At 41.2% G+C, this 23,587-nt stretch overlaps 1 protein-coding gene across 4 annotated transcripts; it reads right to left on the bottom strand.

Moving 5' to 3' along the window:
- Positions 1-1,442: 1,442 nt before the first annotated feature.
- Positions 1,443-22,832, bottom strand: fez1 (fasciculation and elongation protein zeta 1 (zygin I); the record flags this gene model as incomplete). Of its 4 annotated transcripts, XM_079652364.1 has the most annotated exons (11): positions 21,037-22,832; positions 20,619-20,707; positions 14,349-14,679; positions 8,073-8,160; positions 7,309-7,395; positions 6,837-7,005; positions 4,080-4,393; positions 3,241-3,321; positions 2,737-2,812; positions 2,578-2,643; positions 1,443-2,360 (listed from the first exon to the last, which is right to left on the bottom strand). In XM_079652364.1, the coding sequence occupies exons 3-11, from the start codon at positions 14,672-14,674 to the stop codon at positions 2,344-2,346; spliced, it is 1,224 nt and encodes a 407-aa protein (XP_079508490.1). In that variant the 5' UTR covers positions 14,675-14,679; positions 20,619-20,707; positions 21,037-22,832. The 4 variants fall into 4 exon arrangements, with proteins under 4 accessions (XP_079508490.1, XP_079508491.1, XP_079508492.1 ...); XM_079652365.1 differs by lacking the exon at positions 21,037-22,832 and having other exon boundaries at positions 20,619-20,836; XM_079652366.1 differs by lacking the exons at positions 14,349-14,679; positions 20,619-20,707; positions 21,037-22,832 and adding an exon at positions 8,394-8,532.
- Between the last annotated feature and the right edge of the window lie 755 nt (positions 22,833-23,587).

Raw genomic sequence — 23,587 nt, 5'->3', positions numbered from 1 at the left:
TGTGTGTGTGTGTGTGTGTGTGTGTGTGTGTGTGTATGAGTGTATTGTAGCCATATGATTCCACTGGCATGAGAGCATTACATTCATCTTCTCAGCAGAAACAGTCACATTTAATAACTGCTGTCTGCATCTGCCCTCTACTGGCCATAGTAAGCCAGTACAGGGTAAAACATATTTCCACTACCACCTTTCAGAGATGTGTATATCTGACTCTAACATTTATTTCCTATTATACATTATAATGGATCTAGAAGTAAAAAAATAAGCCTTTAGAAGCATTTGAATGGACTTAATATCTTTCACAATCCCGGAGGTCATCCTGAGATATAATGTGGGACTTTTTTTGCAAAACAGTGCAATAATCACTTTGTTATAAATGTCCCAACATTTTTAGCCATAGCTTTGTACATATTTTTTTTAACTAATCCTTTATTTTCTATATTTGATAAGTGAGCTTATTATTTATGATGGCATGCCTTTTATTCCCTGTTATCCCACTGTTTGCTGTAACACTGTATTTCCCCGCTGCTAATAAAGGAACTCCGATTCTGCCACCAGGGACTAGCACAGTCCCTCTATCAGCGACACAAGAAGCCAAAAGAAAGACCCTTATGCTAAAGTACACATACATTTCAAACTCAACCCTTTCTCTGCATATTGTTGTCTTAAGGCAACAGACACACATTGTAACATTTTAAGTCTTGTTTCAGGGGTCAGATCAAGCAGAGCCACAAGTAACAAACTGCCAGAGAAGGTTAAACAAATCTGATAATTGAACAACTTTAAATCAAGATTAAAATAGACAAGCATTCAAATCATCCTTTAAGAAGCATCATTGATGGTTTAAATATATCTATATATTTGTATTAAACACTCCAACACTATGATTTTTGTTTTGTTTCTTCAAGTGCAATTGGTTACTGATAAGAGATGTTTTATGATGATAACCCTGACCTGATGGAGTTGTGGTTCTCTCCTGCACAGAGCAGTGACAGATCCACCAATCACAATTGAGAGGAAGTTCTGCAGCATTTTTTGCAAGTGTGTGCTGAAAGTTAGAAATACTGGGACCCATGAAGACAATGTATTTTGTATTCAAACGTACAGAAAATATGGTGCTAAGGATTTCAAGTATCCCTACTTGAAATCCTTACATATTATGTAAATGTGAAGCATCCAGTTCACACACTGAGAATGGACTTCACTGACAGTGAGGTCCATTCCACACCAACTCTGCTTTTGGGGTTTTCCCTCTCCTGTAGTGTGTTATAGGTTTTAGTGCATGTAAATAGTCTGCAAAGGCTAAAACCCTGTTCTCTTCAGAGGGAGTTTCTTTCCCATAAAAACACCCTTTGTGCTGTAGAGATATCCCGGGGCTCATCAGAATGGACATGTTACCTAAACTCTGAGGGTAAAGACAGAAAGACAGATGCAGTCAAAGCTAGGGTAGAATGTTTATTAGAATTAGCGATTAGCGATGTAACATTCACCTACATGGCACAAAGGAAGTCATACATGTGCTAATATGCAAATATGCACGCCTTTATTGAAATGAGCTCATCACATCAGGGGATGATATATCAACAAAAAAATACGCCTCCACTTATCCTGAACAGGGTGAAATGACACGGTAAATAAAAGTCAAAAGTCAACAAGAGTTTATATAAAAAAATTGAAAAAATTTAAAGTAATTGAAAAAGAGTCATAAGAGCATATTAGGTGAACTAAAAAGAAAAAAGCTTTAATATGCACTGCACCCGTAATAGTCGCGTGTCTCCTCTCATCCACATGGAGCTACAGTACTAAGTTGGCAGAAAAGGTGCATGGCTTTTATATTCAAATGAATGTTCAAATAGGGTGTATTATGTGTGGATGCGGTATGGCATTTCATTTATTTGACAGTATGGTCCTGATGAGTCAATGAGAACAGGCAACAGAACTCAGTGGGAAAGAGCTCAGTTTGAACACATGTTTAAACATTTGGCAACATTGAGATTATGTTAGAGGAAACAAAGAGACTGTAGAGAATAGAAATACAAAAAGAAAGTCAAAATAACGTTGTATCCCTGTAGCGAAGTGGTGTTGTGATATTAATAGCATGTCATGCTCTGTTGGTGAAGTCCTTTACAGTTGTAAACTACTTGTTGGGGGGGGGGGGGGGGAGGTGAGCTCAGCGAAAGGCAGTAATCAGAGTCGAGGTGAACACAATGATGTCGATGATGAGGATCCATGATTGATAATGGTAAAGATGGGAGGTCATGCAGCGGGGGCCAGAGGCAGGGAGGGGTGGAAAGCCCTCAGGAAGAAGTCTCCGTCACAATGTGGCCCCTGGCCTCCAGAGTTTTAGGTGGGACACAAGACTGGAGAGGAAACAGCATAACAGTGATGAGTCACTACAGGAGGATATATAACACATTATTGTAGTGATTATTGTAGCATAATGAGAAATAAGACAATATTCCAATCAGAGAACATACTCTAATTTCACTGTTGTGATTGTATTTCCTTTGTGCAGGTCTACTGTGGTAAGGGTTCCAGTCAATAGAATAATGTATTAAATGTACGTTGTTTCCTTACCTTTCAGTATGTAGTCAGTTAGCAATGTAGGCACCTTCTCACTGTCGTCCTTCATGGCATAGAGAACTAGGTGGGGAAATAAAGTGTTTTAACTCTGGGAACACTCTTTTTACCCGCTGGTAGATTTGTATTTGCCTTTGTGTTCTGGGCTATTCTTACTTTTTGTGAGCATCTGCAGGTCTTCAACAGTTGGAGGGATGCCTTTCTTCTCATATGGAATAACTGTGTTTAGATACTGGAACAGGGACGTTCAATGATCAGGGTTAACACAGCACTTTACCGGAAAAGCAATAGCTCCACATTTTGGGAAATATGCTAATTGTCTCTCTTGCCATGATTTAGGTGAAAGTATTAAATCCACTCTGATGTTAATATATGAATATAAAGCTGGAGTCAGGAGATGAAAATGTCCCCTCTGTGGGAAGAATAAAGGTATTCTGATTCTGATGGTTCAGTTAACGAAGAATTTGAAAAAGAAGGACACATTTAGCCTGGCTCTGTCCATTATGAGTGTGTTACAGGTTCATCTAATGCTAATTTTTAACCATTATCTTTAGTGTCTGGTGTATAATATTTAATTGTGTAATTACAACATCATAAATGCAGCACAAATGCTCTATAAATGGTTTGATTTAACCTAAAACTTTTGAACTCTGTCTTTACCTGTTTCTCATTTCCTGTGCTTCCAAATGTCTGTCTGATGCCGGTCTGCAGGATGTTAGACAGTCCCTCCATGCTGAAACGCTGTGGGCGACACACACACACACACACACACACACACACACACACACACACACACACACACACACACACACACACACACACACACACACACACACACACACACACACACACACACACACACACACACACACACACACACACACACACACACACACACACACACACAACAAAATATACATTATTAAAGGCTGCTGATCATAGCTTTCTGGAACAAGTTGAGAGTCTGATCAAGAGTATTTTTTGTCGGAATCCAGTCAGGATCATGACATCACAGTACTAAAAGCTTTATTGTTTATATTGCATCTGCATCAGTAAGACATGTGTCCATTAATATTCCTTCGGTGATGCAGCCTCAGGTACCCTGCAGTCAGCACATGAAAGCTGCCGCATGGAGAGGAAATGCATTAGGTTGTTTTTCTGTTCCTGGACAGACTGGACTGTTACTGTATGAGAACACTTCTCTCTTTAGGAGCTTTAAGACACTTAACAGGCTAATGGACCTGAGATCCATTATGCCAAAAGTCAATGAGAAGTAAGAGGGAGAGCTTTCAAGCACTGTGCATTTAAAACAAATTCTAATTGACTTAACTTAATGAAAACTGCAGAATAATGCGCAAAAAACCTTTTCTGAGATAATCCGGGCACATTATCTCTGGTGTAGGGACAGTAATGGGAGAACAAGTTTGCATAAGGTGTGTAAAAGGGCATTCCCTCATATAGTGTGAATAATTCAGGGTATTTAAGGGCATGTGTCTCACCTTGACAGGCATGCTCCCGGTCTTCTCTGTGTTGGCTGTGGGGGCTGTGTTCCCTCCGGTCACAGGGGGCGTCCCCCCCCCCTGCAGGCTCAGGGTCTTGTCCCGGCGTCTGCGCTTGCTGCTGTCCCGCTGCTCCCTCTGCCTGTTCTGCACCTCCATCAGGGCCGTGATGAACGTGTTCTTCACCTCCTTCTCAAAGTCCAGCTCCTCGCGCCGGGCCAGCTGGCCGACCAGCTCCTCTGAGAACTCTCTGATGGTGGCCTCCACCCGCTGCAGCAGCTCCACCAGCCCCGAGCTGGGCATCAGAGTCAGGCCTGCAGGGGAAAGTTGGGTTTTACTTTGTGCAGCTGTACCCAGCGGATCAGAGATAATGCTAAAATATGATCTAAATAAGGAGTGCTGGATTCAACGATATGTTTACTGCAACACCATTTGGTCTCTCTGACACTAGCATTATCATTAATTTACTTAACTGTGTTCATCTTTTGACTCTTTCAGGGTAGTGGTTCTCAACTTAATGTTGTTAGTAACCAGCTTCCAACAGAAAGGATTTTTGACGCATATTGAACGTTTATGAATTTAATTTAGGGCAGTTCGATCACAGTGATATCACCTCTGTAGATTATTCAGAGGATATACTTAATAAGATTTATAGGGTTCCATAGGGGAGATTTGAGAAAAATAAGCAACCATTTAAATTAATCTCATGACCACTTGGAGGATCCCAATCCCCAGGTTGAGAAACACTGACATTGCGAGGTGAAGACAATCGGATCAAAAGCTAAATCCTCACATAAGCAACAGGTTCAAACCCATCATTTACATTTAACACTAACAATTCATTTATTCTGAAAGGAGATAACCATGTGGTTACTTAATCAAAACTTGTTATTTAACGGTGTCCTGGTGACACACATCTCTCCAACCTCTTTGCAAAAAGTAAACATGTTGTTACATTAAATGGATGTATATAGCAACTTCTGCTTGCTTGTTTGTCATTTAGTGGGAGTGCTGACACAGCATTCCAACTATCTGTTATGCTACACACGAAATTCTTTATTATCCCGCCGGGTTATTTTGCACCTCTTCTCCTCCCACATTGAACATCGCAGAAACTCTGTTCAAACATCAAAACGCTCAGGAATCGATAACTATTACTTTTATCATTCATAACTTACATAATTCCAGAGATACATCCCATAATTCATCACATTTTTTATATTGAAGATAATGGAGAAACTCTTCAGACTTGAACAATCTTCATGCAACTTCAACTGCTAACTGCTCCTTTCACTCAGAAACGTCTTTCCAACTTTAAAATGTTACACATCTTTCTCACATTATTCGTGTAACACAACTTTTAAATCTGATTCTGACTTTTAGAGATATTAAACATTGTTCAGACCTTGGTAAAGAGGCCTTCTTCAGATTTTAGAGTGCGTGATGTGATGAAAGATTTAATTTTGCCTTCATATTTTCTTTTAAACCTGCCATAATTCCCAAACCCTACATTCCTGAGACATAATTATTCATGACAAACGTAGTAAAACATCTCGTAGCTTGAAAGATAAAAATAAATTAAGCAAAAAATAATTAAACAAAATGCCTCTTGAGGGCATGAAGTGACAAAAACTTTCAACATGTCTCCATTAAACTCCATTGTAAGTTCAGCCTCATCTTTCCCCACCACAGCAGCCGCACACCTTTAGTTAATCTGCCAAAAAGGCCACATTATTAACCCGAAAGTACACAACAAGTACACTTCAGATACTGAAGTTCCTTGACATGCTTCACGCTTTGAAATGTCACCGATATCTGTTACGGTTCTTCCACAAAACGTTCACATGTAAGAGGTTTATCTCTCATTCAGAACAATGGAAACCTTTGATCTCTGGACACGTCGTTAGCTCAAATATAAACACCTGTGTCATGGAAGACGATGATGTCATCGCTCCAACTGACATGCTCAGAGCAGCAGACTTCAGATAAAGGTTAATGGTCCTGCCCTCAACAGCTCGACGTCAATTATGGGGCGTCATCATATGCCGTTTCCCTCGCCATAAAACACGATATTGCTATAACTCCTATACCATTTTCAAAAACTGCTCAAACTTCACATGTGTGCCAACAGTACAGCTGTGAAGACATCTACGGGTCAGTTTTGAGATTTCTTCAAATTCCGTTACCATGGCAACACAATACTCGCCATGAAACACGGTTTTCTCATAACTTCAGTGAAAATGCTCCAAACGGCCCAAAACTTCACAGGTTTGGTAACGATGCAGCCATTAACACATCTAAGCGTATTATGGGATGTCATCAAATGCCGTTGGCATGGCGACAGATCATTCACCATCAAGTTAGTTCAAAAGTTTGCAGTTCAAATATTCTGCTGCTTTTCCAAGCCTTTTTACTTTCTTTTCTTCTCTCATCAAACATTCAAGCCCCCAGTGTTCATGTATCATTTCAATCTAAATTCTTCACTTTCTTCTTACACATTACATTACATTTCAGCATAGCAGTTTAGCGTCAGCTTTTCAGCATAAAGCATTCCCACTAACAATTTCTTCAGGAATTGCATTCTCTAGTTGATCATGTTGTCCATTGTGATATCTATAATGTCCAGGGAGGCAAGAAGGGGGGAATAGGGAGGTTGTCTATGGTATTAGATTGAAGTTGAACGACATGCTTCACAGGCACTCACCTGTGTACGGTGTATTACCATTTGAAAGACTGCTTTACTGTAAGAAAACGTACCTTCGTAGGAGCAGTTGTTGTTGGAGGCCAGGGACAGCTGCCGGATCTCCTCCAGCAGGGAGGGGCTGGTACTGGAGGAGCAGCGGCTGCTCTCCTCCTCATCCTCCTCCTCCTCAGTTTCAACAGGATCTGGAGAGTTCTCCATCATCTCATCTATCTCCTCAATGACCTTAAAGAGAGGATATGGCAGGATGCATGGAGACAATATATGGATCAAAATGTGAATAGCACATCTAGCAGTTCAAATAGTCCAAACAGTTCCTCAGGGATCTGTTCTTGGTCCTTCACTTTCTTTCTTTATGCTGTTCACACCCAATGACTTGTTGCAGGATTGCAGGGATGATATCATTGATTTCATGCTTGATGGGCAAACCCCTGTTTTACACCCTGATTTATTTGTCATATTATCAAAAACCGGACACTGAGAAAGGGCTGTTTGTTATTTAACACACACAAACACACTCCCACACACCTGATCAGCTGTGATAAGAGGCTCTTCATTCAGACAGTTGGCGTTGTCATTCTTCTCATTCATCTCCTCCTCCTCTTTTTCGTGGATCTGCAGAAAGGGAGACAAAGCATGAGAGCAACAAACAAACAGATGGGACAGTACAGTGTGTCTTCGTGATATATGAGAGACAAAGCGCTAAATCCACAATAATTTCTTAAAATAACTTTGCCTGGCATGGTGGAGATCAGTCACAGAAAGTCTTATGGTTAAATATTTGATAGGTTTTACATTATTTAGTGTCACCTTTTATTAAGCAATATACTCCACTACTGTATGTTCCATGTTCAACTCTGAAATGTGGTTCAGACAGACGGAAACTCCCAAACAGCTGAACTAAAGTCTGGAAGCAGCTGAACTGGAGCACTATGCTGCACTTCCACTACCCTCCTCTCTCTCTGGGGCAGGAACTTCAGTCTGGCCTTGACCAGCCCAAACATGGCCCAGACTGCTAAGTGCCTGCTGTCCAGCTGTATAAGGCCATTAAGGAGAGAGAGGAAGAGGGGGGCTCTGCTGAATGGCAGCACAGTCAAGGTTGGCCAGGCATGTCTTCAAGTGTCAGCATAAGAATAAGCCTCAGAAAGAAAGTGTCAGGACGATGTTAGCTGCTCAGCTGGACCTCTCAGACCAAAACATAACAATCAAAAACAGATTTTACCCAACAGCTAAATTGGGCAGACTATTTTCACAGATCTTAACCAAATATAAGGGCGTGGAGTGATTCATACCTCCTGGTCCGACAGATTGCCGTTGAGTCCCTCAGAGTCGTTGCCGTCCCAGGTGGAGATGTAGTTGTCGGTTAGAGCATCCCACACACTGCAAAACAGCACACACACATGCACTCATGTAACCAAGGTAAAGTACCACAGAGACATGTAAAACAGCATCAGGCTACAGTTTTCTTCAGTGTATTTTCCTCTCCCTAGTTGTAAGGAGGTCTCCAGCAGCCTGCAACTTAGTCAATATGTCAATATGGTAAGTCAATGATGGAGGTCAATACACAGAGCTGGAGGCTGCAGAGAAACAATGCACAACAGAAAACAGCTTACTACTCATTAAAAGGTATCCTTAGCAGAGATTTAGATAAAGCTTCTCACATCATGGTGGAGGTCTCTGCCTGCAGCCGGGGGCCAGCATCTGTCTGAGCGGGACCACAGAGAGCAGAGAGAGGGTCTTTGTGTTCCTCCTCCTCCTCCTCAGAGGCTGGCTCAGGCCTGCTGCCCCGGCACTGCCTCCACCAGGCACACTGGACACCATTCAGCTGACCGCTTACCTCACCACCCGCACGATGACATTATTGTGTGCACATAAACAATGTTGTGTTGGCATTGTTCAATGTTTTACTGATGTAAATTAACAGCATGAACCATTTTTCATTGCCAATCAAACATTGAGGACTGTCTGCTGTCAGAGAGAGGACTTCTTACTTTTGATTGTGTTATTACTCTGTTAAGAAGGATGAAATACTGCTATGAAATACATTTGAACTCAAAATGCTGCTAAACAGAATATTTGTTTCGCAGAATAAAACCCACACTGAAAAAACGTAACCGTTGACTTTAATTAAATGTATTAGGTCAACACATTTAGCATAACTGTATTAGGTTAGTTGAACCTAAAATGTAGAAAACTAATTGTCATTGTTGCTAACATTAACAAAGTAGCTGCAGCCCAAAATAATGGAATAACCTCTTAAAAAAAACCTCACCTCTCCTAAAGTAATGTAGTAGAATGAAACAATTTTTTGGGAAAAAGTCAGGTGAGCTGTTCCCGAGGTTTCTAGCCTTATGCTAAGCTAACCTTGCTAACTTTGTAACAATAATAAAATGTTCCCATTTGTCGTTGAATTAAACGGAACACTTAAAAGTAAATGGAATTGAATCAGCAATCAGCACACTAAAAACCATTACATGTCGGCTCGTACCATGTGCATAATAGAGGGGCGGGGGGCATCTGGCTAGCAGGAACAAGAACTCCATGTCACAGAGCTGTCCTGCTCATGGGTCCTGCTGTGTTAGTTGGCCTGCAGCCATGACATAAATCATTCTTCTCGTTCTCAGTCAGCTACAAAATGTGCGACAGTCTGTTTTCAAACAAACAGCAGAATGACATCATTTCTGTGAGGGCACAACTTAAAGATACCCTTTAAATCAGACCACCTGCCAATGGAGAGAGATCATTGTCCAGTATGCCATAACACAACTTAATGTCAGAGTTATGAACATAACAAGTGCTTTAGTTTCTAGTGATAGATGCTTGAGGTGATTTGAAATGGCCTCATGTATCTTGCAAAATGGTTATGGAAGGGGCGGGACTATTAGGAAAAACCCCAGAGCAGGATGGAACGGATGTTATGTTATTATATCTGTAAGAGTCCTTGGCCACAACAAATCAGTTTAAAGCACAATCATCATAACGTGCAGATTGATCACATCCACCCACAGCCATGTGCATCTGTCAGTGATCAGTAAATGCAGACCTATTTTATCAGGGCAATTTAATAGTGCTTGTTAGATCATGTGATTCCTCTCCAAAGCTCTTCTCTTCACCTACAGGCAGGCTATTTATAGTTTGATTCATATCCACACAGTGTGAGGACCTGTGTGTTTCCGCCTGGCCGCCCGCATCTGAAGGAGGAGGGTCTCCAGTCAGCTGGTCTGCAGTCAGCTGGTCTGCAGTCAGCTGGTGTGCAGAGACAGACACAGAGTGGGAGCTAACTGAGGCGTGCCCCATGCACAGTGAATAATTCAGACTATGGCCCCCGGACCCGGTGCTGCTGACTTACTGGACCTGCTGAGACTCTGTTTTTGCCCTGAAAGTGTGTTGTATATAATAATGGCAACATGATGACTGTAATTAATAATGACTGAGTGTAATTAGCTTGATGAACTGGAGGAACTGGCTGTCATATTTTACTTTGTCATGACTCATTACAGTATTAATAATAAATAATAATAATAATAGATATATTTTGTTAGCGCTTTTACAGGTGCTCAAAGAAGCTTTACAGATATACTGAAAAGAAATGAAAAGAACAACAAATACATATATATATAGTTAAAGTCAAATGAAAAACAAGCAATACAAAAACAATCACACATTAAAAGCCAGATTGAAGAGATAGATAGATAGATAGATAGATAGATAGATCTTTAATTTTGTCATTGTACAGGTACAACGAAATTACAATAAACTCAAGGTGCCAACACGCAACAACAAGACAAGAGGTGAGTTTTTGTACGTTTTTTGAAGGTGCTGAGGTCAGTGCAGTCTGTGATGGGTTGTGGGAGTGAGTTCCAGAGGGAGGGGGCAGCGACGGAGAAGGCTCTGTCCCCACAGGTCCGGTGATTGATGCGGGTGGGGATGGATAGGAGGTTGGCTTCTGATGAGCGGAGGCAGCAGGAAGGGGTGTGGTGGTGCAGCAGGTCTGTGAGGTAGGGGAGCCTGGTTGTTGAGGGCTTTGTGAGTAATGAGGAGGACTTTGAAGTCGATTATTTGACGGACGGAGAGCCAGTGGAGGTTCTGGAGGACGGGAGTGATGTGGTCTCGGGAGCAGGTGTGGGTGAGGAGGCAGGCAGTGTTCTGAGTTCTGGATATGTTGGAGTTTATTGAGGAGGTTGGATGGTATGCCGTAGAGTAGGGGTGCCCAACCAGTCGATCGACTGGTCGATCGCTGGGAGATTCCCAGTCGATTGCGAGATGTGTCTAAAAATAGAACAACAATATTCTGTTTTATCGTTAATGTCCTATAACATAATCTTCCTTTGCCAGAATAATGCACTTGAACGCATCAAAGCTTTGTGATTGGCGTGACCCCACGTGTCGGGGCATGGCTGGTGGGCAGTGGCACTAGTTAGCTGATGTTGTCCTTGTCAACCAACAGGAGTGACAGTCCGCACACACACAAGACCACAATACACTACATGCACTCGGACCAGTGACGTACTTCCGGCTCCGTGTTATTGTGGCTCGTCTGCTTCCGGTCCCTGCCGTTTGCCGTAGAGCGTCTGGTTTCAAAATGAGTGTTCGGAAAAAAATATTTAAAACGGAGCATATGCAAAGGCAAACTAGGAAATACTCAGAACATTTATGTGTCCCACTGTGTTCAGCGTCGGCGAAATGTAATGGTGTTTTGAGTTTTCATGGCTTTCCAACCCAACTCAACCTAAGAAGACAGTGGCTTGTAAATATACGCCGGGAGAACTTCAGCATCACTTCTCACTCCAAGGTCTGTAGCAGACACTTCGCCCCCGATCAGCTAATAATCCAACGACACTTGATGGTCGAAGGAGGCTCGTTAAAGATGCCTTACCTATGCCCCCCCCCCCCCCCCCCCTCTCTATTTGGACTGGTAGATCTCGGCAGACTGGCACTTTAAAAGCAGCTCTTGGTTCAAAAAAGGTTGGGCACCCCTGCCGTAGAGGATGCTATTGCAGTAGTCGAGTCGTGAAGTGATGAATGCATGAATCAGGGTTTCAGCAGCAGAGAGGAGAGTGATGGGCGGAGACGGGCAATGTTTTTGAGGTGGAAAAAGGCGGTCCTGGTGATGTGATTGATGTGGTGGTTGAATTTGAGCTGACTGTCGAAGATGACTCCGAGGTTGCAGATGTGAGGGGGGAGGGGATAGAGTATTGCTGTCAATGGTGAAGTTGAAATTCTGGATGGCTTTGGTACGGGATGGGGGGCCGATGATGATGATTGGCACTGTTCAGTTGGAGAGTTTGTTTGCATCCATGCTTTTATTTCTGAGAGACAGTTGGTGAGAGTGGAGTGTGTTGTGAGGGTGATGGTTTTTGTTGAGATTTTTGTTGAGAAGTAAAAGTGTCATCGGCGTAGCAGTGAAATTGAAGGTTGTGGCGACGAATGATTTTGCCAAGGGGGAGCATGTAGAGGATGAAGAGGAGGGGCCAAGCACTGAACCCTGGGGGACGCCTTGGGACAGAGGAGCAGTGGAGGAGGTGCAGTTGTTGACGTTGATAAACTGATGTCTGTCGGTGAGGTAGGATTTCAGCCAGGAGAGTGCAGTGTCAGTGATGTTGAGTGATGATTCGAGGAGGGACAGCAGGATGGTGTGGTTGATGGTGTTGAATGCTGCGGTGAGGTTGAGGAGGATGAGGATGTTCAGGTCGCCGGAGTCAGAGGAGATGAGGAGGCATTGTAGTTAAAGGTCACCTTGTCAATGTTATTTTTGGGCAATAGCATAGGTCTCAGATGTCTGTGTTTTGCTCAAAATACCAAAAAGATCACCCACTCTAGCCATGCCTCATATCCCCCCATTTCATCCCCCCTTACTAAAGCTCTGATTCAGGGTATAAAACTTTTTTGTTTTTTAAATTGAAAAGAAAAAAGAGGGGGTGGAGCTTATGCGGGACCCAGCAGATACTGTCTAAATGCTGCAGTGATTAAACGCCATATTATGTTCCAAACCACATCAAGGATTATTTCTGAAACAGTATGGAGCTCAAATGTTTTCTCTCTCTTGGGTTTACCACAAGGGCAGTGACCTTTTATTTCCTGCTTCTCTTCACATACTCTCTCCAGTACAGGTTAGCTCTGAGTGTTAGCGATGCTTGCTAATGTAAACAAAGACCAAATTATGTCCAAAACACGTCGGGCATTGTTTCTGATAGCCGTCATATTGGATGGCAAATCTAGATCAGCTCCGTTTTTAAAGATTTGCGCACGGAGGAAAAGAGAGAAGGTTTTATTTTCTGACACTTTGTGAGTTCCCTGACACACCGGGGACACACAATTATGTATAAAAGACATCAAAAAGTGCATTTTGCATTATAGGTAACCTTTAAGTTAAGTCTCAGTAGTATAACATGGGATTTCAGAGTAGTTTTACACAACTGATTTGTTTTTTTTCTTTCAAACAGTGTAGAAGGAACAACATTCCTGTCCCAAACAGCCGGAGAGAGAAGGGTTCAGCAGGTAGGGTGTGAGAGGTCACATGATCCAGTAGGTCAGCTAAGGGTGACTGGTCTTGTGGAGCTAAATACAGAATCTTGATAGAAGGAATTCTATTATTTTAGGTCTAGATCAGTTCAATCATTTTAAGGCACGCCAGCATCTTTCCTGCCGTATACGCCTGAAGTAACATCTTTAGGAAGGGCTACTACAGCCTATAATAAAAGTGATAGACAGATAAGAGACTAACCACATTTGATAACATGAATAACTATCAATGACTAGACTATAACAATCTGTACAGTACTTTTACAACAGACTGTTACATGTGTTTACCTACCAGCTACGTTTACAAGGATATCTATTTCGGGGGTTCTGATCTGGTTCTTTCATGTTTGCTTTACAGGCATTAATTCCCTCCAAACTTCATTTATATTGTTGAGGAAACAGGTGTCCCTACAGTGCAGACACCGAAGCAGGTAGTGGCAGAGAAAGGGTGATATATTTTTAACCTCTGCTCAGGTTTAAACTTGAAAAAGTCCATTGGTCAGTTTACCCCCAGATGGCTCAATTTACCCCTTGACTCGGATCAATTTACCCCTTAGATTGTGCAAGTTAAGCAGACAGACCTTTTTTTGAGAAGTCATATTTTCATGGCCCTTTGTGATGGATGCATTATATTCATTTTGATTGACAGAACACTTCCGGAAGTAAAGGTTGTTGTTGTTGTCATTTTACTTCTATCTAATTGTTCCTTGCCTAGGATAACATAAGTAAACATTGGCTCATCTTAGCCCACTCTCCCCTACTATTGGGTGCTGTATGTAATGTAAAATGTGATTTCCATTTGTAAGCCAAAGATACTTATTGTTGATGAACTATAAGTGAGGTTCAATGGTGAACAAAACCAATTACATGTAGTGCTGTTAAAAAATTAAATATGCAGGACTTGTAGCAGAGTATCTCTACAAGTATTACTACTTTTACTGAAGTAAAAGTTATGAGTACTTTGACCACCTCTTGTGCCACTTTAGGAAAGAGAAGATTTATATTCTTGTACTTTTTGATAAACCATATAAACTGTGTGGACTCACTCTTCATCCTGCAGCTGCTCCTCATCCTCCTGGCTGTGTGTCTGGTTTCGTATGGGCGCCAGGCACTCGGTCTTGGTGTTGTAGTTGTGAAAGCACACGTTGAGCTTCTCATCAAACTCGTTGACCAGGTCCTCCATGGACTTGAAGCTCATCATCTCGGAGAAGTTCTCCAGCTCAGAAAAGTCCTCTCTGGTGATGGAGCTCAGCGGTATGGTGGTGGTGGAGGAGTAGGAGGACTGTTGGAGCGCCGGGTGGTCCAGCTCATCCATGTGACAGGGCCGGAGGTCCTCGAACTCCTCGTCCAAACACACGAGAGGGGCCTCCATGCTTCCTACAGGAAAGGCAAAGTCAGGATATAAGGGATAATAACAGTGAGGCATACTATTAAAGTACGCAATGACAAGGGATGCAAAGACTTAGTGAAGATAAGAACAAATGATGAAAGATAAAATATGAAAAAGTACAATAAGCACCAAAAAAAAGCAATGATAAGACAAGATGAAAAATATTTGTATAAGTGTGTAAAAGTGGTTTTAAGTAAAGATTTAAAGAGGTCACTGAGTCTGTGTGCCCTATATTCCCAGGCAGGTCGTGATGATGGAAAAAGTAGGCTAGTTTTTAGATACAAGCCTAAAAACATAATTATACTATCTGTCTGAATTCATCTGTATTCACCCTCTGTTAAAATAACACAGCAAGGGAGCCACATCTAAATAGCTGGCTATTTCCCAGGCAGCACACAAACAAACTGGGCTGTGTTTTCATGTTCACAGTCTGTGGGTTAGGTACTCCATATATATTTTCTCATGGGTTTTCATGATATGTCCCCTTTAGGTCTTATCAGTGTTTCTCTGACAGGCAGGACCACTGCTGCAGCATTGTGTTTGAAACAAAAGACCAAATCAGACACATATGTCTGTATCTGTCTTCATCTGTTTCCCAGAAGGATTTATCTGGCCTCTCCTAAATCATGCCTGCCTCACCTCATGTGGAGTGGCACCATGTTGTCGAGACAAAGAGGAGATGGAGGTAAATCTGCCAGAAGGGGACCGGGGCCCCCAGGGACCAGAACCAGTTGGCTCACTGGTAAACCTCAGTTAATGAAGAGCACCTTCTGGGATTCAACTGATGAGGTTTACCAGAATCTGGGCCATGAAACTAGGAACTGTCATAGAATATGATACATTACAGTAAGGCTATTTTTAATGCAGGTTTTCTTTAATGGATCTGATAATTACATAATTAAATGGACATTTATCTTTTACTTAATTGTATCATAAATTGAGTCAGATAATGATAATAGTGACACATTAGCTCTTTTGGGACTTTAGGAAAGGTACTTTGAAAAAAGGTACAAAATATATTTGGAAGAAGGTTATAGAGTAGTTTGATATGAAAATATGTTTTGTGTTAACTTTACCTGTCAAATAAGGCAGCAAAATCTACTGAAAAAGCTGAAACATTGAATCTAATTAAAAGTATTATTTCAACAGACTTCACATAAGTATTAGGTTAGTTGAAAGCAATAATATGAAGTTTAAATAGGTTACATTTAATAATATTGCTTTCAACTAACCTAACACAGTAGTGTGAAATCTTTTGACAAAATACATTTAATTAAAGCCTACGTTTCAGTTTCTTCTGTGAATAAACATTGGCACTTACTGACTAACTGGTGGTTATTGAAATGTTCACAGTGTGTTTAATAACTGACTGTTGGGAGGCCTTTTCCCTCTCTATTTACATTAAAGGTCTTTGCTGCATGTTGTCCTATGGAATATGTAATTGTTGGTTGAAAAATATAATGAAGGAATATAGAACTGTAACACTTGACACTGCATTACTGTAGGTCAAAAATGTACTAAATACCTTTTAATATTCAAATAAGTGGAGTAGGGAAAATGTTCTCCTAGAAACATCACCATCTCTATACAAATGTCCACAAAGTATATTCTCTTCCTCTGATTTCATACCAAATGCTGTTTGCCTTTCCAAATTGTCCAACTTCAACCTTTTACTGGGACATAATTATCACATGGGAATTCCAAAAGAACATTAATTGTTTCCAAACGTTCCCATGCCTAAATGAAGGTCTCAGTTCAGCATCCATAGAGTTCATATTAAGGTCATTTCACTTGATATGATTAGAGATTTCCCCATAGTAAATGGAGAAGATAATGTGATGAATCACTTCCACAGGCATTACTTTCTGAAACATCTGTAATGAATGGATGTGAACCTGCAACAGAAGCATCAGTGGTGGAGCACTTCCTGCTGCAGTCAGAAGTTTTTAGAGGAGGTGAACCTCTGTCATGTTGTCTGACTGTCTGCAGTGTAATGACTGAGTGAGGCTTATATTTCACCCTCTGTTCTCCGCTGGACCGTGGCCTGGCCTAAGTGGGTGAGTGCAGAGGAGCCCATTTAAAAGCAGCTTGTGCAACCTCTTCTTCCTCATCACACCATCAGCAAAGTGCTGCTCCATCCTCAGCCAGAAACCTCCCTGCCTCCTCTTTTTAAAATGCATCCACTCTGCTCTTGGCTCAACATTTGCTTCTAATTTCTCTGCTAAGAAAACGACTTCATCTAATATAAATCCTTGGAGCAGAGAAATGAATCACTCCTTCTGTGTGACAGTGACTGACAGCATGCGTCCATCAATAGATCCAATTAAGGTTATTTGGTCTACTCAAACGGAACAGTATCAGCTGACTCTAACCTTGCCACAGGTACTCCTGGAGGCACTGAAGCAGTGAATATCTAGCAGGGGGGAAATCACAAATCGTCACCTTCTTTAGCCTAACTCATATTTTGGAGAACATGTTTTTTTTGCCTAAATCATCTCTTCTTGATGCTGGCCACCTCTGGTAAAATTGCCTACATCCTTATTGAAAGGATAGTGCTGTCCCTACCCTGATAGTATAATGGCCTATGTGAAGAGTGTGACTTAGGCAATATATTTAAAAAAGATAATGGCTTAAGTCAAATTGTCTTGTGACTTAGGCCATTTGACAAGCTTTACAAAATGGCTGCTTCAAGAAGAAAGAAAAACTAACAGATAAATTAAGTTATTTCCATGGTTCAGGGCTTGTCCCCTGTTGGTAAGTGATGTTTACTATACTATAGGCTAGGCTATAAGTGTTGTGTAGTTATTTAGTCTTTTAATTTCACAATGTATAGTTACTGTAGCTAATGTAGCTACTGTAGGTACTATAGTTACTGTAGCTACTGTAGCTCCATGAAGCATGCACACATTTCCCTCTAATCTAAAAACTAATCTTTCAAAAGTAACGGTTACAATTACAGAACAGGCTATCAAGTGTGCAGGTGTGCGTCATATGAGAGGCCCCGCCTTAAATCTTCCGCCAAAGATTTTCGAAATTGGTCCGTTCGCAAAGCATTGTGGGGATTTTAAGACCGCGGAGGATACACATGTGCAGCCTTGAAATTTCCTGCAACGAATTACGCCGGCCTCGGTAGAATTCCAAGGATCCTGGATATTTCAGAAAGTTTTGTCAATGGACAAATGGGAAGAACATCGGTTATACGTCACCACTTTGGTCACAAAGGTTGCCATGAAGCAAAAGAAAGAAAGTTGGTGAGGGATCCAGGCGCAGTTCATAATTTTCCTACCAACTGAAACTTCAGGATGGAAAGAATCTTAAAGTGTGCAAAACTTTTTTTCTTCTACACCTGGTATCCCTGAAAGAACCATTACACTGGCTGAACAAAGACACCATCGACCATGACGAACAAGTGGCAGACCCGCCAACTACATCTCCACCTAAGAGTGGCAAAAATGCAAAGCTGGAAACTGCTGTCACAGATTTCCTTAAGGACTGGTTATAGGACCTGCCCACTGTTGATTCAGAAGCACAGCGACATACAGAGACAAGAAGTTCCTTCACCCAGGCACAACCATCTCCCAACTACATCGGGAATATCAACAGGCAGCTGCAACTGCGGAAGTTGACGCTCTGCCAATCGAGGAGAGGAGGTTTCAGGACCTTCCGTCCATGAAATATGTCATGCCCGTCGAGTGTCATCAGTTTTTTTACAATTCGCCACATAATTAGACAGACAGACATACTCACTCACTCACTCACTGGGTGTTTCTCAATGTCGACTACGCTTGCTTGGTAGCACATGTCTTCCGAGTCACTTGCTTCAGAAGCGAGGCAAGAATACTCCCTGGCATTCGGAAAACGAAGAATGGAACAGGCGAGCAAGTGTGCGTCATATGAGAGGCCCCGCCATACATTTTCCGCCACAGATTTGGGGAAATTGGTCCGTGCGCAAAGCATTGTGGGGATTTTAAGACCACGGAGTCTACATATGTGCAGCCTCGAAATTTCTCGCTACGAAGTACGCCGGGCTCGGTAGAATTCCAAGTATGCTGGACATTGGAACAGTCCTTTGGCGGCACTCGATGAGGTAGTATACTTTAAATAGTGGCTCTGGAGCAGCTTTACTCGAGATTGAGAAACACCCCCTCACTCACTCACTCACTCACTGTGCTCTTCTAGCACTTCAAACTGATGGTGGCGGAATCTATCATAGTGCGGGAAAAAGAAGTGCACTGTTTTGCCTAAGTCACTTACTCCAGAAGTAATAAGGCCTAAGTTAGGTTTCAAATTGCCTAAGTCACAACAACATGTTCGTAAATTGGCCTAAGTAATCTAATCCTCTTATTTTTACACAATTGACAGACAGTGTTATTTGTACGTCAATAGTCATATATTGTCATAACCTTTTTGTGTGAAATAATTAATATATATCATATATTCGATATTTGGTTCAGTTTTTTGAAAAACTTTAAAACATGACGTAGGCCATTAGTTTAAGAAGATGACGAAATTCAATTTCCTACCAGCACTTTCCAGTCATGTTGACTGCCTGCATGGTTGATTCTGGAATATGTATTCATAGCAAAGAGAGGTAAAATAACTGTTTCCCACCCTGGATACTGTCCAAGCAACAACTGTCCAAACAACTATATTTTCAGTACTCATACTTATTCTACAGTATATTGCAGTGAAAAAACTGAACCGTTGACTTTAATTAAATGTATTTCGTCAACAAATGTCACATAACTTTATTAGGTTAGTAGTTCAAAGCAATAATATTAATTTGAACATTATATTTTGTATTTAAACTTAATATTATGGCTTTCAACTAACCTAATACAGTTATGTGGAACATGTGGGACATAATACATTCAATTAGAGTCAACGTTTCAGGTTTTACAGTGTGTGTTATTCTGTCTCATTTATACATGAATACAGTGTTTTCTTTTTTCTGTACTGCTGTTATACTGCTTTAGACTGTTCATAATGTAAATACTTTCAGTTATATATTATATATTTATATTGTATCATGAATAACTGTGCACTTTACTACTGTTTTGCACTTCTGGTTAGATACTAACTGCATTTCCTTGTCTTATACTCAACAATGACAATAAAGTTGAATATAATCTGATCCCATGGAAGCTGACACGATACGGATGGTGGATGTGTTTGAAATGTGCAGGTATTACATTTCTGCGTAGTGTCAGCCTTTTCTAAGTGACCTTCACAGTGAGCGGGGGTCTCAGGTGTGTCTCAGGGGTTCACCAGCATGCATGTGAGCTCATCAGAGGTCATGTAATGCAAGAGAGCCAAGTCACATGTTACTGTGGGAGGGGGGGGGGGGGGGACCACAACATGAGCAAACAACAAATGGAACACCTCTTCCACTGCAGATTCATTCAAGACATCAAGCTTTCCATGTGCTGAAAGTCCTTTGTTTTTAACATGGAGGTTTATTTCATTCAGAATCTTCTTTTTTCAAATGCTATTAAAATCCATTACTGTGAGCCTATTGTGCATCAGGAATATGAAATGAAAATATCACTCACATCTCAAATGACCCATGGCCAAAACTAAATATGACTCCAGGTACTTATATAATCACATTTGTTTTGAAGATGAGTGTACAATCACTCTGATTTCACCCAAAATACATAAAACCAAAATGGATTCCACTTCAGAACAATATTCATGCCGCCGTGGTAGAAATGGAAATCAAGCAAGTGCATGTCATCAGCTCATCAGAGGACGAAAAAAGAGGAGAGTGGGGGAGGGAAAGAAGAGCAGTGAGGAGAGAAGAAGGAGAGATGGAGGAAACCATGGTTATCAGGGAAAGATGGAGGAAGGATGGTGTACAGCGGAGACCTGAGAGGGGTCAGGACTGTGCGATGAACAGCAGGATGGGAGCATGGAGACAGATTACCTGCAGGAGAGGCTGCTGTCGGTCTGGATGCTGCAGCCTGGATCTTCAGAGCAGGAGAATCAGAGCCTAAACCTCCCGAGCAGCAGCAGCTACACTCATTCCAGGGGAAAGAGAGAAAATCAGGGAGGTAAAGATGGTCGCTGCTTCGGTCTGTATCCCTTCCCTCACCCGTTAGCCCACAGCCTCCCTTGTCTGTCCTCCCACAGCCCGTTGTTTTCCAATCAATAGGCAGCCAGCAGCTCACAGAGCCTGCGCACAGCCTCTGACGATATCACCCCCCTCATCCCTCTGCATTCTCTCTTTGTCCCTGCCGCCTCCCTCCCTCCCTGCATGCATTCATTCCCCATTCATGAGAACAGGAGGAGGAGCAGGTTTGGAGGAAGGAGATGTTTCTGGAGCAAGGTAGCACAATGTTTACCTTGTCCAATAAATCCTGTTTCTGCTTCCGTCTACTTGATGATTCAAACAGGGATGACGTATCCACAAAAGAAGGTATAATTCCTGACTGAATGTTTAGATCATGAAATCAAGATTGTATTCTCCTGGAAAGCCTGTATTTCTTTCTTAATTTTGAAACAACAAAGCAGAACGTGTCAGAAAACCATACTGCTGTTCAAGCGTGTGCAAATACAAATCAGAGCAAAAATATCATCATCCCGCGGCCCGTCCACTCACACAACAACACAGGAGCATTTCAAACAGAAGAAAACGTGAGGAACACTCAAATAGATTTACAGGAAATACAGCTGCTGAAGTAACTTCAATCATAAGAATGATGTAACTTAAATGTAAATGGTTGTAATACTTTCGATAGAAAACATTCCTAGTGATTTTGTATCTATTGAAAAAGTAGGGGGATAAACAAACATCAAGCTAAACATACAGCAATGCAAGTGCAGCAAACATTTTTGTTGTACTTGTATAATTCCAATAAATGCTTCTAATCTAATCTAATATACACGGCAATTTAGAATTGTATTCATATAATTCGGAGAGAATAAACATTAAGCAATACAATGAGTTTTAGAAGAGACAAGCTTTACACTACATCATTCCACATACAGTATTCAAAGTGAAATCAGACACAAAGTGTAAACTGCAGGAAAAAAAATATATATGAAAGTTGAAACACATAGAATATAATTGTGTTGAAATTCAGTAAAATATCAATAAGACAATACAGTATATAACTAATGGAAAATGCCAAATATTGTGAACTTGATGTTGGCCCCTCCCTCCTTCATAGCATGTGCTCTAAAATCTGCATAATCCTGTTTTTAAATCTGTGCTGGGGATTTACACCTCATGTCTGAAAGCCTGTTTAAAAACATGTACTCACATCAGAGCCTGTGTTATTATCACACCCAGAGTCACTCAGGAAACACTGAAAGGACATCCAGCTCTCAGATGGGAGCAGATTTGACAGATTAATCTTTGTACACTGTGCCTGATGGGTTCGACAGAATTGAGAAAGTAAGCCGGGTGTCAGTGAGGACATTTCCCAAACAGATTTAAAGCAGTTTGTATAATCTTGGATGTGGCTCAGGGGTAAATGGGTTTCTACTAGGGCCGGGACTTTAACGCGTTAATTAAGATTAATTAATTACACAAAATTAACGCATTTTAATCGCACTTATTTTTGCACCGCGGAACGTTTCTCACTGGATGAGTTTCAGGGGTACCGATTATACTGGAGCACCAACTAATGTTCATGACTTCAGACGACAACAAACCACAGTGAACAATAGTCAAACATGAACGAAGAAGCTGATGAGACCGCTTTGGCTGGCCCCGTGGATGGGACATTTTGTTTTAAAAAAACGGACGGATGGAAGCATCGATAAGAGCACGGTTGTTTGCAAATTATGCAAAAAGGAATTTGCATATCACCGCAGCACATCAAGCCTCAAGTATCACCTCAATGCAAAACATATAGCAGCTAGCGTGGAAGCTAGGGTGGACGTTAGCCTGACTCGGAGTACAAGGACCCACACCCAATTTGCGTTGATCAAACAGTGGCCTATGCAACAGAGAGATTTTATTTTTCATCAGGATATTGGAAGAATAGGAGGGATTGAGGTCAATCACTGGCACTTTTTTATTTTATTTTAAATGGTACAGTACACTTTATGTTGAACTATTTATTATGTTGTTGGTGCAACTGGCACTTTATGTTGAACTGTTTATTGTTTTGGCCAAGGTTATTGAGAGAGTTGGACTGAAATGTATTAGATTTTTTAAATCAACTGTTGGTAAATCAACAAAGTCTGTTATGGCCTCTGAAGCAACAGAGAGATGTTTTCTAATAGTCAGGGTCTCCAATGTTCTGAATGTACTTGAAAGTATTGTGTTTTACTTAAAAAACAAATTGTTATAGTTGACAGAAGGTCTACCTACCTATAGGCTACCTGAATCTCTGAAATGTACTATATTCCTAAATATGCTATTGCTACACTTTATGGCAAATATTGCACTTTTCTGTTGGTCTTGGTTAAGTACCACCTTGAAAAAAATAAACAATGGTTTGTTGCTTAAGCTTATGTATTCAGTCATTATTCAATGGTATACTAAAATCCATGTGAAAAAAATTGCTTCTCACTGTTCTCAGGTCAAATATTTATATGTGATTCAAAATGCGATTAATTTAGATTAATTAATTACAAAGCCTCTAATTAATTAGAATAATTTTTTTAATCGAGTCCCGGCCCTAGTTTCTACCAATCCGAGGGTCATTGGTTTGACCCCCCCCCCCCCCCCCTGCAGTCAACATGTTGAATGGACCTTGGCCAAGATATGTAACCCCAAAATTGCTCCAATCAGCATTGCACAGAAAAATGTGTCGACATGTATTATGTCGACACATTTCACATAACTGTATTAGGTTTGTTGAAAGCAATAATATTTATTTATTATATTATTAGTAATATTAGGTTCAACTTAAAACTCTGCTCTCAACTAACCTATGTGAA

The sequence above is a fragment of the Notothenia rossii genome, assembly GCF_949606895.1.
Source record: "Notothenia rossii genome assembly, chromosome: 9".
In the NCBI taxonomy this organism is placed as follows: domain Eukaryota; kingdom Metazoa; phylum Chordata; class Actinopteri; order Perciformes; family Nototheniidae; genus Notothenia; species Notothenia rossii.
The sequence above is the reverse complement of the archived record's forward strand: the minus strand, read 5'-3'. Positions and strand labels throughout refer to the sequence as shown.